At 38.5% G+C, this 15,613-nt stretch overlaps 3 protein-coding genes and 2 pseudogenes across 6 annotated transcripts; 2 read left to right on the forward strand and 3 right to left on the reverse strand.

The window, feature by feature from the left end:
- Positions 1 to 1,050: 1,050 nt before the first annotated feature.
- LOC103947854 (nicotinamide adenine dinucleotide transporter 2, mitochondrial) lies at positions 1,051 to 5,174 on the forward strand. Its single transcript, XM_009358823.3, has 9 exons — positions 1,051 to 1,589; positions 1,694 to 1,777; positions 2,246 to 2,352; positions 2,526 to 2,574; positions 2,729 to 2,841; positions 3,785 to 3,879; positions 4,061 to 4,149; positions 4,252 to 4,346; positions 4,469 to 5,174. The coding sequence occupies exons 1-9, from the start codon at positions 1,511 to 1,513 to the stop codon at positions 4,862 to 4,864; spliced, it is 1,107 nt and encodes a 368-aa protein (XP_009357098.2). The 5' UTR covers positions 1,051 to 1,510; the 3' UTR covers positions 4,865 to 5,174.
- Positions 5,175 to 5,914: 740 nt separating this feature from the next.
- Positions 5,915 to 6,343, reverse strand: LOC103947889. Its single transcript, XM_009358854.3, has one exon. It carries the CDS (start codon positions 6,341 to 6,343, stop codon positions 5,915 to 5,917), a length of 429 nt encoding a protein of 142 aa, XP_009357129.2.
- A 1,816-nt stretch (positions 6,344 to 8,159) lies between these two features.
- LOC103947905 (LEAF RUST 10 DISEASE-RESISTANCE LOCUS RECEPTOR-LIKE PROTEIN KINASE-like 2.1) lies at positions 8,160 to 10,690 on the reverse strand. 4 transcript variants are annotated; one of them, XM_009358900.3, is made up of 3 exons: positions 9,785 to 10,690; positions 9,535 to 9,567; positions 8,160 to 9,309 (listed from the first exon to the last, which is right to left on the reverse strand). In XM_009358900.3, the coding sequence occupies exons 1-3, from the start codon at positions 10,497 to 10,499 to the stop codon at positions 8,234 to 8,236; spliced, it is 1,824 nt and encodes a 607-aa protein (XP_009357175.1). In that variant the 5' UTR covers positions 10,500 to 10,690; the 3' UTR covers positions 8,160 to 8,233. The 4 variants fall into 4 exon arrangements, with proteins under 4 accessions (XP_009357175.1, XP_009357158.1, XP_009357167.1 ...); XM_009358883.3 differs by having other exon boundaries at positions 8,160 to 9,318; XM_009358892.3 differs by having other exon boundaries at positions 9,535 to 9,573.
- A 1,560-nt stretch (positions 10,691 to 12,250) lies between these two features.
- Positions 12,251 to 13,623, forward strand: LOC125477536 (annotated as a pseudogene).
- LOC125477749 overlaps positions 13,611 to 15,613 on the reverse strand; it is an 8,014-nt pseudogene continuing 6,011 nt past the window's right edge.

Consider the following 15,613-nt stretch of genomic DNA (forward strand, 5'->3'; position numbering starts at 1 on the left):
GCACTCTGGGCCGAATTCTTGGCTTTTCAATTTTAGCCCATATTTAGTTGGGCCTCTATAACCCGACGATTTGGACCCCAAAAGAAGTAGAAAAGTCCAACAAGCTTCTTGTTTCAATGTACACACAAAATATGTGACGTTATCAAATTAAAGGCACATTTTTATTTTTTGAATTTTTTATAAACGCAATTGAAATAGTTAAACTCTCTCTCCTCGTCAAGCAGGCCAAAGTGGACACAAGAATTTGTCTGAGCGATGAAATCCACCATTGGCTACCTCACCATATGCAAAACAAATCAAACAAAACAAACATGCTTTTCTGCATATTTGTCTCTCACACGTCACAACACAACTTTTAAATTTAAAAATAAAATAAAATTAAGCGCAGCTAAGTTGGTTAGAGTAATATAGACTTTTATGTACTTAAAATCGAAATTTTGTTTTCATAAAATTTACACTAGCAAACTCTACAAATCCTATGCATGTGTTTAGGGCTTAGGAAGAAGGTATATTGCAATGTATAAGGAGTCTAAAAAATGTAAGGAGTGTAAGGAGAATCTAAAATGTAAATTGAATTACATTAGTGCCCTTGGTTTGACACCACTTTTATTACACAACTTTTGACATACGGTTTTGTATAGCTCAGTCTCTAGTGTATTTTAACGATCTGAACTGTTTATTTTTATAACATTATTCATAAATTATCGTTGCAAAAAGTTAGACAAATCCAAAACCATTATGATATTTATTTGTAGTGAAGAAAATGGACGAATATGGTTCTACATAGAACCCTAAACCCTAACCTAACAGTCGTATGGTTCATATTTGGGTGATTTATGGTTGACATGATCTTTGATGAAGATCTAACAAATAAACAGTTTGGATCGTTAGGATCCGAAAAAACTTTTTCTTCGTACAAATATCATTGAACTGTAGTGCTGATCGTCGAGTGATCATAAATGCATAACACATTTTGAAGAGAAATGTGTATCACATTGATTAGCGATCAGACAAAAAAGTATTAACACATTTTGAAGGGAAATGTGTATCATATTGATTAGCGATTAGGCAGAAATTGAGTTTAATTAACGTAGAAAGAAACCCACCTACAAATTTTTGGCGAGAAATTTGCTTCTGAAAGAGAGAAAATAGCCGTTTTGGTAGTTTCCTAGTTTCCTTTCCTCGACGGATTCCGTTTCCGGGTCATTTCCCCTTTCCAAATTCCAAATCCGAAGCTGAGCTCTGCGTATCTGACCCGTCCTTTTTCACCGCTTCAACCCCTTCAAACAAGTTCAGGCGACGACGACGACGACCTCGTAGCTCCAGAATACTGGCGCTCCACAGTCCTTCAAACTTCCGACCCCGAATCTCTCCCTCTCTATCAAATCAGTATATATACATATATATGTATATGTATATATACACACACTGCGATTGGCCATGAAATTTACCTTTGATTTGCGTTTGAAGAACCAGCTCTAGAGAGAGACTAGAGAGGGATTCGACTACGATGGGTGTTGTGGCTGAACATTCCGATCGCCAAACTATCAGAGATGTCATCTGCCACGCCGGTGCTGGCGCCTCCGCTGGTCAGTGCCTTCCCCATTCCCATTTCTAGGGTTTCGTTCATCTGGGGACGCATTTGGAAGTCTGATGAATTTATTGCAAATTGATTGAATTGTAAGCTTTGCAGGTGCTATTGCGGCTACGTTTGTATGCCCTTTGGATGTCATCAAGACTAGGCTGCAGGTCCATGGCATGCCTTCTGGGCAAAGAGGTATTCTTCAATTTTCAGCGTCGAAGCTTTATATTCCTTTGAACAAATTATGTTTTGTTTATCAATACTTGGATGAAATTCTGTGTTTTTGTTATTTTAAGGAACTTATCGAATGCAAGTATCGATTTTTCACGATATTAGATTCATTGGGATTATGGGAGCACATGTTTAGGTGGAAATGGAATTGTAATCTGATTAAAGTTTCAGTTTTGTGAACTCCGTGCATTCATATAAAGTATAAACGAGAAAATATGCATTAACCAAATGTATGCCACATTTCTTGTTAATTGGTGAACCGGCTTCAGGGGGCTTTGTGTTTGTTCTATAAAATTTTTTATTTGGCTCATGGCCATTTCGAGGATAAATTTGAGTCGATCTATTAATTTGTAGTATATATGGTTCACACTGCATACTGCGTACATATCAGTATGACTGTTCTTCTTTGTTTTCCTTTTGGCCTATGATCAGGTAGTATCATTGTCACAAGCCTACAAAAAATAGTAAAGACTGAAGGTGTGAAGGGGATGTACCGGGGCCTTTCACCTACAATTCTAGCGCTACTTCCAAACTGGGCAGTGAGTATTACTTTTGTTGCCTTATATTGTGAAACAAATCTTTGGGAGCCCTTCTCTTGTGGAAACTTGAGTTCACAAGGATTTTGGGGCCCTCGGTCAGGTCAAATGCAACTATTTTTCCTATATACTTTTTATAATTCTCCTGGTGCCATATGCACTCTGTTTGTATGCAGGTGTACTTCACAGTTTATGAGCAACTCAAAGGCCTACTCCACACTCATGGTTGGTTTTTCCAAATGTGGCTTAAAAGTTTGTGTTTGTCTCTAATTATTTCTTATGAAATGCCTAGTATTCCTATATTCTTGATTTAGGTTAGAGCTTTGAGGACTATTTAATAGCATTCAGCTTTTAAACATTCACCATGGTCATACTGTAGTTCATGGCAGCGGAGAACTCACAATTGGTGAAAATATGATTGCTGCTGCTGGTGCCGGGGCTGCCACTGCCATTTCAACAAATCCATTGTGGGTTGTTAAGACCAGACTTCAAGTAAGTTTACTGTTTTTGTGTTTGTAATTCATTTAAAATGTAGTAATACGTATATTCTCATGTAAAGGGCATCTGTGATTCCATCTCATTTTCTGCTAGCCTGCATGCTTATTTCATGTTAAAAAAATTCATAATTTTATTGGAGTGGTCAGTATTCACTACTCTCACATACATATGCCCTTTAAAGCATGCAACTGTCATAATTCAGGGTTGTGTAGCTCTAAATTAATTTCAGTTACGGGAGTTTGTTTTTTTTTGCAATAGCAAATGCTTCTTTGTGTTGCATAAGGTTCAAAAAAGCGCTAGAAGCTAGTTGGGCAGCGGGCAGGGGCCTAGCGCCTAGGCATATAGGCAGGGGCCTAGCTTTTTTTAATTTTAATTACATTTATTATATAATATATAAATATATATCTACTTATACTTAAAACACAAACATAATTGTATTAGTATATTTAAATAGCAAAATAGAATGGCATATAAATTATAAAGTACTAGAAGATATTGAAACATGGGGACCAATGACCTGTTATTTTTATGGCATTCTGTTGGATTGCGACTGAGGACATTGTTTTTTTTCCTGGAAACTCTCTGTAATTATCATGTCCGTGACTTGAGATGTCGGGAGAAAGTAAACTGTGCATCAAATGAAAATAAAAGATAGTATTAGTTCAACTATGCAGACACATATTTGCTAGAGATGGTCCTATAGTGCTTACGGGTTTCTAAGAAATGTCTGGGCATGTTTTATTCTTGGGGTTGATGCTTAACCAATGTCTAACCAGGCTAATGAATCTCTTCCACATAATTACATGTTAGTTTCTGACTTAAACTCAACCTCCATGGATTTAGAAAATTAAAGGACTTCGCACTGATTAATTTTGCTCGTTTGAACTTTTTGTCATTTTTGTACATTCATATATTCTTCTTGTTCAACTTCATTTAGACACAAGGAATGAGGCCTGGTGTGATTCCTTACAAAAGCATGAGATCTGCTTTCTCAAGGATTGCAACTGAGGAAGGCTTGCGAGGTTTATATAGGTCATTTTTCTTTCCAAGTTACATCATGTGACACTAAACTGTGAATTTCATATTTGCTTATATCGATTTTTTTTTTTTTTTTTTTCCATTCGGTGAAAGGAGTCCATTCAATTGATATTTAATCTATCCGCATAGTTTCCCTTAATGCTATGTTTTTGCTTGCATGTGTGGTTTCAAACAGTGGGATCTTGCCTTCTTTGGCTGGGATAAGTCATGTTGCAATTCAATTTCCTGCTTATGAAAAGATAAAGTCTTTCATGGCAAAAAGGGGTAAATGTTATATCTTTACTTCTTTGTTGAACTGTTTTACTTGAAAATTCAGTGTTTTCTAATTAATTAATTAGATCTGACCCCGTAAATTTAACTTTTCAGATGATACAACTGTTGATAAGTTACACCCTAGTAGAGTTGCCTTTGCCTCATCAGTATCAAAAGTAATCGCTTCTGTAATAACATACCCTCACGAGGTATGTTCAGCTGGACTTCTCAGTAAACGGATTGGGGCTTGGATGACTGCTTATAACTTAAGAGTCGTGTTTCTCTATCTTCTCATATTTTATTTTGTCTTGACTGAATTTATTATCTCTAGGTTGTGCGCTCGAGGCTGCAAGAGCAAGGGCAGGCCAGACATATTGAACCCCAGTACGCAGGAGTTATTGACTGTATGAAGAAGGTGTTCCAAAAGGAAGGCCTTCGTGGATTCTATAATGGTTGTGCTACTAATCTATTAAGAACCACTCCTTCTGCCGTTATTACATTTACTAGCTATGAGATGATAGATAGGTTCTTGCGGAGGGTTGTACTTGCAGAAAACGAGCATTCAGGTGGCCACCCTAAGTCTGATGGCCATGCTGAACCTCAGAATGGAAATGGAGGCACCGAGAGAGAGGGGAATGACTCTGCATTGCGGCAAGCACAAGCCCAAACAAATCAGAGGACTCCACTTCCTCTTGGAAACAAAGACCCGCTAACGGCAAGACATTGAAGGACTCCACCCTTTTTTGAATTTACCATTTGACTGTAAGAATTTTTTCCATTTGAAAGGGAAAAAAGTTGCTTCCCTTATCATTGAGCTCTTCTTTGTAACTTTTCTTTCTTCGTTCAAAATGTACGTCATCAAATTAGGTCTCCAGTAGTTTGTTTTGAGCTCTTTGATGCAAAAAGTATAGATCCGAAATGATATTTGATTTGAATCGGATTGTAATAAGATAAGAAATTGCAAAAGTTGTGCTTTTATTTCCAACAGGGGAAGCTTGAGCTTTGGTGGTGTAATAAAGCACGCCCTATTCTTTGTCCTTTTTATTCCCAAGGGGAAGAATTGTTGCTTTAGCATGTGTGGTGTTAACCGTTCTCCCAACAGTCATGGTCCTGGGCCTTTGCCACTTTAACTTTAAAAAGGAACCTCAAAAGAATGGTAATGGTTGTACCTCTATTTCTTCCGAAATAAGGGAAGGATCGTCTTCGGTGGATCTCTTTGGTTCTTGTTCCGTCCTTTTCATTTCGAAAGTTGTTTCTATTCAAAGTAAGTTTTTTCTTTGATTCTCGGAACCAACCAGCTCTGACTTAAATGTATTCCTTCTGCCTAATATTGGAAGAGGTTCAAAGTTTCTGACGAGTTCAAATGCACCATATAAGTCATGAAAAAAAAAAAAAAAAACGAAAGAAGAAAATGTTTTCCCCCTTGAATGAAGTTGCAAGGAGTGCCGCGTACAAATTTTTTTTGATACAAATAATGGCATGAATAAGGGAGAAGTGAAACCATAAAGTCAGATGTACGATAAACGCTTTTAACTACAAATCCAATGCCGGTAGCTAAAATTATACAATGCAATACAAGATTGATTTGTATTGGTATATTTGGATCAAGATCATGAGAGATGATTGATCACATGACATACAACAAAGAACTTCTAATAATATTTTTTGAAAATTAGTTTACGAAAACATGAAGTACTTGAAGTTAACGAAAAATTTGATACAAATCGTTATAGAATTTATATGGCCGACACCACTTAGTGGAATAACGCGTTGTAATTTATTCAGGAATAGTGACGAGCGTAGGGCGCCAAGCTCTTCTCAGTAACGACTTGTAACGGAAACCGGTCCAGGCCGGCCTAGGCGAGCCCGGTCCAAATCCGCCAATTTCTTTACCTACCGCCAGCAAACTACCGAACTCTGCCCGCTTATCTCTCTCACTCTCCGCCTTCGTCCCGTCGGTCAACTCAAATGGCGGCGACGACACAAACAAGTCCTTCAAACTGTTCCTCTGAACCGGAAGCTCTTCCGGTAGCGGCATCGGAACAGGCGGGTCACGGCGGCGACTGCTGCTCCGGGTCAGGAGCATGAGCAAGGTGGGTTTGCGGCGAGGCAGCTGGATCAAGGGGCTGGACCGCGGGCTTCGCGTCGGGCTCCGGGCCACGCCGCACTGCGTGGCGAGGAGCTTGAATTTCTGTAAAGTCCCCATCTTTTGGATTTGAGGTCTGTTGCTGCTGCTAACTCCCATTCCTCTCTCTATATATACATGTGAATTATTGGGGGTGAATATTTGAGTTTAAAATGGTGAATGATTGCAGGGGAGAAACTGAGACACAATTGATTGCTTGTGAAATGGGGAAAAGGATATGTTGGGAGGTGGATGCATCTTTTTTATACACACACTAATAAATATTATAAATTAGACCAAATAGTGACTGGGTTTTTTTCTCCTCGTTTTTCACTAATTCAACGAGAGGAGAGAGAGGGGGTGAGAGAGGAGAGAGAAGAGAGAGAGTGGGTGCATTTTCCAAGTGAAATTCCAAAATTCTGAAAATCTACATAGGGTTCTGAAAAAGAGACAACACCTCATTCATTGACTGAAGAAGATTGAAAGGTCAGTTTCAACCATTAATAGGATAAAAATTTTAATCGGATATTAAGTGTCAATATATAAAATTTCTTTCAAGCTTTAAACATTAACAGGAGAAATTATAATATTTGGTATACCGGTTCATGTTTCCAACACATTAAAAAATTTATTCATTAATAAGAGACTTTGTAAAGATTAATTTATAATAAGGTAATGTTAGGGAGATTAAATTTGTAGATATAAATTTGTAAACTAAATGATATGGAAGCTGATGATTAGATTGTAACCTAAATGTTGATATGCATATTCCTATTGATGACAAACCATCTAGTTTGTAAATTTTGTCTACAATCTAGTTTTTCTAATATTACTCTTGATAATAACACTGTAGCGATATTCCATGTGAACAATTTTCATCGTGTATTAAAGTTAAAATACATAGCATCCAAGTTAGGTGGCCTAGATTTCTAATTCCATTTTCTACGTTGTCAGCCTGCATCCAAGGTTCTTGAACAAGAACAACAACGTTGTCATTACCTAACCCTCACCACCACAATGTGATTTTTTTTTTTTTTGGTAACCAAACAAACATATGAAAAATCCAAATTTAGAAGTGTTAAATAAATGATTGATGAAATAGTAGTTCTAATCGTTTAACACAGTCAGACGAGATTACGTCATAGTACTCAAGTTTGAACTCTTTCATGTAAATTAAAGTAATTTAAAACTCTATAAATTTTAAACTTTTGTCATTTATATCCATTTTACTTTCCGGTGAAGAGTGTTTGATCATGTCATATAATTCAAATTGGTTGATAAACAATATCACAAGAAGCAGAAAAAATAGAAGGAAAAAGATATAGACATCAAACAGGTATGAAGAGCCAAAACGCTAGAGATCAAAACTATATGTATAAAATATGAACCCAAGAAGTTGATCTACCAACTCTTTGATCAAACCTTTTTGAATTTTTCTTTGGCTGGGGTAGAATAACTTCGTGCCTATGCCTCATTATATCAACTGCCGGAAGAGATGATATGAGCTCGATGAGAACAACTCCGAAATTATGAACATCACTCTTGCTAGTTAGCTGGTAACACCGGTGATATTAGCAACGGCTCCATTGGAAATGTATTCATAGACAAGGAGGAGTTCGCGGCTGCGGTGTGGGGTGCAGCCATAAAGGGAGACTAACATTTTGTGGCAAAGACCGGTGAGGGATTTCAATTTCATTCATTAAGTGTTCACCGCGTTTGTATTTGTGTTCGTATAAGAACTTGACTGCAACTTCCCGGCCATCTTTGAGTTTTCCTAAATTGGATTGATTAAAGCGGTTGTAACTGTGTTGAACATATAATGATTGCAGGAGTGGTAGTAAGAGGGTCACTCCTACTGTGTTGATTCATTGATTCATGTACAGAAATAAACAAAACAAAAATGAAATACATACTTCATTATTTAGATTGCCTCAGAAAAACATATATTTGTTCAAGCAAATTACAGGGTTTCTACTGTAATGATATCAATGTAGTAGAAGAATCTAACGGGGATTTTGGAGGAGAAGACAAGTAAGGCTTGGGTGGTATCTGCAACGAATCAACACTCCCTTCCAACATATCTATCACTTCCCTCATCGTTGGCCGGTTTGAAGGATCAGTTTGGATGCACCACAAGCTCACTATGATCATCTTCCTTGCTCTTACTTTGTCTTCCTCGTTCATAACATTCTGCAGACCAAGCTCTTCATCCAATTCAAGGCGCTTGTAAATCCAATGCGGAAAATATATTTCACTTGTATTTTCAGCTTCAACGCCGATGTTCCTTCTTCCACCAACGATCTGCGAAAGCATCATTCCGTAGCTGTACACATCCGACTTGTGTGAGACCCCTCCAAAGTTTCTACAAAATACTTCTGGAGCAATGTAACCTGGTGTACCTCTAGCTCCCAACATCGACACAATACTCTCTTTCCTGTTGCATATTTTGGCAAGGCCAAAATCTGAGATTTTTGGGCTGAAGTTTTCATCAAGAAGAATGTTGTGAGGCTTGATGTCGAAATGCAAAATTCGTGTGTTGCAACCACGATGTAAGTACTCCAATCCTCGAGCAATACCAAGTGAAATTTGATCCAGAGTTTCCCATCCCAAGTGATGATGATGATTCTTGGGAGTACTTGCATCAAATATGAACTTCTCGAGCGATCCGTTAGGCATGAATTCATAGAGCAGAGCCCTCTTCGAACCCTCAAAACAGTAGCCCAACAAGGAGACGATGTTGACATGGGAAGTTCGACTAATGGCTGCCACTTCATTCATAAATTCTTCTCCATCTCCTTTAAGTTTGGTCAGGACCTTCACTGCTACAAGACGGCCGTCCTTTAACTTTCCTTTGTAAACAGCACCATAGCCTCCTTGTCCTAATTTTTCTTTGAAGGAGTTGGTCATTTTGTTGACCTCCGAATAGCTATGCCTTTGAACTTGAAGCGGTCCATAGCTCCTTAGAAAGGCCTCAACAATTTGATGTTTTTGGATACGCTTCTTCCAAAAGAAACAGCAGACAACAGCTAGAACGACGATAACAGAAGCTGCACCAACTGTTAAAGGAGAGTTAAATTTGATTGAAGGTATGTTATGCAGAGTAATCAATGGACTTTGCCAACGTGTTCAAACGCTTGCTCATTCCGTGATTCTTAGAAAATTAAATCCAGAGGGACTGGGGAATGATTGATTTCCGTCCTTTGGTTCTAGCACTTGTCCTAGATGAGTATGCATACCAATTACATATTTAAATGCAGGGATATCAATCTTACCTAGTCCTAGCTTCAAATTCAACTGCTTATCTCCTGCACCTTGAATTGCAAAGAAAACTGTTGTTAGCTAAATCACAGAAGATAGAAGTGGCATAAATAATGTTACCCAAAAAAAAAAAAAAAAAAAAAACAAAAAAGAGGTTAATGCATACATAACAATCATTTAATACTTGTGTGTATCTCCTTTGAAGAAAGGAATCGGATTATCGCACGTCAGAGAAAGAAAGAAAGGTCATGTAAATGTATATACCTTTGGCGCATTTAAATTTTCCCTCTAGAACCAGGCATTCACCTTTGCTTTCAATACATTGAAAACATTCTGGTGCTGACACGTTGAGGAAAAACTCAGCTGTCAATGAAGAGGACATGTTGGGTTGAAACGGACGCATGGGGACCTGAATGGTTTCGCACGTTGGTGGCAGAGGGTTAGGTAAATTACTGTTAGATGAATGGATATAATAAGTATAGTTAGCATTTCTGCAGCCATCCTTAGGTTGCGGAGAAGAATTTCTGTCGTAGATGTTGTTGCATTTGATAAGCGTAAGATTGAGTGTGGATAATGATACTTCAGGGATTGAAGAAGTGCTGGGAAGACTCAAGTCGTCGAAAACTCCGTCGTTGCAGCGATCCTTTTCTAAGCGGCGGGCAAGGTCTCTGTCTTTGATAATAATCGAAGTTGATAAAGAGCCTTGGAAATCATGCCAGTATCCTCTCTCTTCCAATTGGATCTTTGGTCCGTCGGAACAATCAACTGTGAACAATCCGCATTCAGGAGGATCTTCCCGGCTTTTGAAGGGGAAGATGATGTTGCCTACTGTGTCACTGCAGAACAATGTTTGGTGCGCACCGAAGGGGGCCTCCCGGGCTGGACAATGTTTGGAGGGTTCCGCTTCTGAATATTCAGCAGAGTGCAGAACCACAAGGTGAGCCAGAACGGAAAGAATAAACAAAGCCACCGGAGCCATCCGAAAATTCCCAGCTGATCAACAAGAAGAAAGCGCCGCAAAGGAAGAACAATAAGAAGATCTACTCTTTCTCTAATTCAGAACAAGAGTGATGAATTGCACAGAGGTTAAGAATTCTTTGTTTGCAATGTATTAACACCCCTGTTGACTTGGAATTTGGGAGATTGGAAGACTCTGGGAACTAACCATGTAAAGTGTTGCTTGACTAAAAGACTTGCATGGTCGATTAGGGGAGTTTCCTTCTCAACTTCCCGATTGAGCAGCACCATAAAGACTTTGGCCCCTTGACTCTTCAAACCATTCTCGTCGCTATGATGACATTCAAAAATCCTTGCAACTCCTCCGAACCACACAGATTACGGATAAGGATTGAGTGTTCAGTGTTCACTCGTCGCGTGGTGAAACATGGTCCGTTCCTTCTTAGTTCTTGCTTGCGGGTCTACTTATTTGTCTGAGCACTGAACAGCTTCATAGCTGAAAAGCATCTCCTAGTAACAGTACTAACGTTGGATTTAAATTAGTAAAACGTCATGACGAATTTTTCGTTTGTGACTGCCATTGTCTATACCGGTTTTGATGGTTAGGTAGTAAACGGATCGTGTAAGAATTAAAAATAAATATGTAGAGAGCATGATTCTATTTAAACTTCTTCCTAAAATCTTTTTCTATTTTACTTTAAATAAATAGAGTACATTGAGCATTTTCGTTGTTCAGAAAGTAAGCTGAGTTACGCATCCCAAACAAAAAATTGACAAAGTAAATGGGCTAAACTGGACCGCTACATGACCCGTTTCAGAGGCCCATATTGAGCCTACCCAACCCAGACAATATTTTTAACGAAACGAGGAATCAAAACTTTCATGCGCACCGTTTCGGTTGGAAAGGAGACGAACCGGTATGTTCCAGAGACTTCTTTCCTTTTTTGTTTATGGTTAAGTTTTACTTCCAATTTTTTTTTTTTAATTACTAGAAGCTAATGCGTTTACCGTATGCCAGAAAACATATACAAGTTCATATATATGTATATGTGTGTGCGTGTCTATATATATATATATATGTGTGTGTGTGTGTGTGTTTTCAAGGAAGGAAGAAATTTTGTGATTGTAAAATCTGGGATGATATGGTGGGTTAGGAACTTATTAGGGAGTTAATATAGCTTTTAATTGTTGCATGCAACAATTGGGTATTAAGTAAAATGCTCTTAAAATTTAAAAAGCTTCCAACTTTATTGAAAGTGGTTTTGATCAGAGCACTTGTTTCTGTGATTCATCACGGATTCATGCCCTTCTTTGCAATTTTTTGAACTCATTGGAACGATTCTTTGTATTCATGGATTTAACTCAGAAATTGAGAATGTTGATAATATACAGCATCCTTCTTGCAGAGATCTCTTATAAAGGCTTGCACTCTCTTCGAGTTGGGAACTAACGATTTTATCTCCAGGCAATCATTTTGTTATTGCAATTCAGGTTTTGATTGTTTGTGTCTGCGCTTTTATTTGTTCGGGAATCATTTTATTTGTTTGCGTCCAGTGCTAGACTCCTAGGAACAATTGCTGCTGCTGTAGTGAAACAATGGCATCCCAGTTTTTGAGATTTACCTGTAAAGATTTAAAGATTATCTTGAAAGTTTTTTCTAATTGGATTTTGAACTGATAAGAGGCATGTTACAAGGTAGCAAGGGAGTTATTTACACTTTTTTGATGTTGTATTTACACTATTATTTGCTATCTGTAGAGTCATAGAGCTTTGATGGGTTGAAGGAGAAATAGAAGGCGGAAGAAGCAGAAGTTTACGACCGTGGATTGGGAAGAGCTGCCTCAGAGTATACTTGAGATTATCTTTGAGCGACTGCCTCTGATTGATTGTATCTCTGTTAGTGATGTTTGCAGAGCTTGGAGAAACGTTATTGGACAGGAACTTTCTTGCTGGCAAAGGCGTGGTGTCCCGTGGCTCATGACGTCTGGCCACAGAGACAGACATGTAAGGACTTGTGGACTTGTCTTAGCATATTACAGAATCAAGATTGGGAGATGGTGCTTCCTCAGGCTATTGGAAGATGCTGTTGGGGATCATATCAAGAGTGGTTGATTCTAGTGAAATAAGTCCATTGTTACAACCTTGAGACTAGCTTGTTGAATCCGTTCTTTAGGAAGAAAACTGATCTTCCCAAAACATGGAAATTTTATCACAAGATGGTTCTCTCAGCGCTTCCCTCTCTCGAAAAATTTGTTTGGAGCTTGCATTTTGGGTCCGCGGAGCTCAATCATGACTTAAACATAAGCTAGATGGTGAGCCGTTTGAGGATGCTGTCTTCTCAGACGGATGTTTCTATCTTCTAAGCAGTGATTATAGCATTTCGAAGATTAAGGTTACTAATGTGCTTGCTGCCATCAGAACAGAGGATGATCATGAGATAAAAACAGATAGCCATTAAGTAAAAATATCCGAGGAGCAGGAAAATTACGGTGTGTTGAAGTATCTTGTGGAATCTTGTGGAGAGCTTCTACTTGTTTGTAGGTTTTATAGCCCCGAACCTGATGCTGTTCTTGAAACACATGATTTCAAAGCATATAAACTGGATTTCAGCCGGATGGCATTGAAGAGGGTACATGATTTGGGCGATCAAATACTATTTCTAGGATTCAAATAATCACTTTTGAATCAGACATAGTCCATTACGTCACATTTTTTGTTCATTTCAAGAGCTAAGGTCTAAAATCGGAATTTTATTTTAATCATATGGGCGGCGTGCATCGATAATTTTGCTCAAGTTGATCATATGCAATATGCTTGTCGCTTGGAAATTCGTCCAACACCACCAATTAGTTATTTTTTCAAGTAATGGGGTACCGCCTATCCACTCATCTTCAAAGATGCTGCAAAAACCCTGAAATTCGACGCGGCTTCAATTCTCTTCACTATTTGTCATAATAGAATCATGTGGTTTCGCAAGATGCATGAAGCGAGCACACTACCCTGGTCCATTGGCCTGAGCCACAAATGTAAATGTTTTTCACATTTTTGTTGAATATATATATGATTGCCGGAGGGGTAGTAGGAGCGACACAGTCACTCCTATTGTGTTGATTCATTCATATATAGAAAAAAAAAAAAAAACAAAACAAAAATGAAATGCATACTTCATTATTTCGATTGCCTCAAAAAGCACAGATTCGTTCAAGTAAAATACAAGGTTTCTACTGTATTGATACCAATGTAGTAGAAGAATTTGTCGGGGATTTTGGAGGAGAAGACAAGTAAGGCTTGGGTGGTATCTGCAACGAATCAACACTCCCTTCCAACATATCTATCACTTCCTTCATCGCTGGCCGGTTTGAAGGATCAGTTTGTATGCACCACAAGATCACTATGATCATCTTCCTCACTCTTACTTTGTCTTCCTCGTTCGTAACACTCTGCAAACGAAGCTCTTCACCATGTTCAAGACGCTGGTAAATCCAATGCGGAAAATATATTTCACTTGTATTTTCAGCTGCAATGTCGATGTTCCTTCTTCCTCCAACCATCTCCAAAAGCATCATTCCGTAGCTGTACACATCAGACTTGTGCGAGACCTTTCCAAAGTTTCTAGAAAATACTTTTGGAGCTATGTAACCTGCTGTACCTCTAGCTCCCAACATCGACACAATGCTTTCGTTCGTGTTGCATATTTTGGCAAGTCCAAAATCCGAGATTTTTGGGGTGAACTTTTCACTGAGAAGAATGTTGCGAGGCTTGATGTCGAAATGCAAAATTCGCATTTTGCAACCACGATGTAAGTACTCCAATCCTCGAGCAATACCCAGTGAAATTTGGTCCAGAGTTTCCCATCCCAAGTTATGATGATCATTCTTGGGAGTACTTGCATCAAATATGAACTTCTCGAGCGATCCATTAGGCATGAATTCATAGATCAGAGCTCTCTTCGAACCCTCAAAACAGTAGTCCAACAAGGAGACAATGTTGACATGGGAAGTTCTACTAATGGCTGCCACTTCATTCATAAATTCTTCTCCATCTCCTTTCAGTTTGGTCAAGACTTCACTGCTACAAGACGGCCGTCCTTTAACTTCCCCTTGTAAACAGCACCATAGCCTCCTTGTCCTAATTTTTCTTTGAAGGAGTTGGTCATTTTGTTGACCTCCGAATAGCTATGCCTTTGAACTTGAAGCGGCTCATAGCTCCTTAGAAAGGCCTCAACAATTTGATGTTTTTGGATACGCTTCTTCCAAAAGAAACAGCAGACAACAACTAGAACGACGATGACAGAAGCTGCACCAACTGTTAAGGGACAGTTAAATTTGGTTGAAGGTATGTTATGCAGAGCAATCAATTGACTTTGCCAACGTGTTTAAACGCTTGCTCATTCCATGATTCTTAGAAAATTAATCCGGAGGCATTTGGGAATAATTTGTTGAATAAGAAAAGTATCCAAGATAACTCTAATGATCCCAAGAAGAAGAAAATAGAACACACTCTTAAAAAAAGCTCACAAAACAAACTAATTAGCAAAGTTTTTCTTATTTAGCTCTAGGCTTTGTTTTTCCTTGGATGATTTACAATGCTTGAGGACTTGGGTATTTATAGCAAACCAAATGATTAAACTAAGATTATTTATTACCACACAAAACACATTAATTGCACCTAAAATTTTTTTTATTCAACCATACCTAACATTGCCTAACTTTCCATACCTAATTTTGACATTGATTTTCAACACTCCCCCTCAATGTCAGCTCTCATTCTTTGCATTGTGCTGAGTAGACAACGAAAATTTTCGAGCTTGCCTATACTTAAACTTTTTGTGAACAAGTCCGCAACTTGATCATTTGTCTTGACTTGTCTCATCTCAATCTCTTCTTGTAGAACCTTTTCTCTGATAAAGTGGTAGTGCACTTCCACATGTTTAGTTCTTGCATGAAAGACTGGATTTTCCGCCAAGCGAATGGCCGATTGGTTATCACAGTACAATGGTACCGGATAATCTATTGGTTGATGTAGATCACTCATCAACTGTACCAGCCATGCATTCTCTTGAGCTGCCATTGCTGCTGCTCTATACTCTGCTTCAGTGGTTGACAATGATACCGTCGGCTGTTTCTTGCTACACCA

Source organism: the organism of the source record quoted next, unplaced genomic scaffold, assembly GCF_019419815.1.
Source record: "Pyrus x bretschneideri cultivar Hongxiangsu unplaced genomic scaffold, Pyrus_bretschneideri_v1 Contig22, whole genome shotgun sequence".
Classification (NCBI taxonomy): domain Eukaryota; kingdom Viridiplantae; phylum Streptophyta; class Magnoliopsida; order Rosales; family Rosaceae; genus Pyrus; species Pyrus x bretschneideri.

Excerpts from the sequence above, each read along its gene's own strand:
- LOC103947854 (XM_009358823.3), top strand. The coding sequence starts at position 1,511 with ATGGGTGTTGTGGCTGAACATTCCGATCGCCAAACTATCAGAGATGTC. Across the intron at positions 1,590-1,693 it reads CGGTGCTGGCGCCTCCGCTG|GTGCTATTGCGGCTACGTTT; the intron begins GTCAGTGCCTTC and ends TAAGCTTTGCAG. Across the intron at positions 4,150-4,251 it reads GTCTTTCATGGCAAAAAGGG|ATGATACAACTGTTGATAAG; the intron begins GTAAATGTTATA and ends TTAACTTTTCAG.
- LOC103947889 (XM_009358854.3), bottom strand. The coding sequence starts at position 6,343 with ATGGGGACTTTACAGAAATTCAAGCTCCTCGCCACGCAGTGCGGCGTG.
- LOC103947905 (XM_009358876.3), bottom strand. The coding sequence starts at position 10,499 with ATGGCTCCGGTGGCTTTGTTTATTCTTTCCGTTCTGGCTCACCTTGTG. Across the intron at positions 9,574-9,784 it reads AAAATTTAAATGCGCCAAAG|GTGCAGGAGATAAGCAGTTG; the intron begins GTATATACATTT and ends TTGCAATTCAAG. Across the intron at positions 9,319-9,534 it reads GAATTTGAAGCTAGGACTAG|TTGGTGCAGCTTCTGTTATC; the intron begins GTAAGATTGATA and ends CTCCTTTAACAG.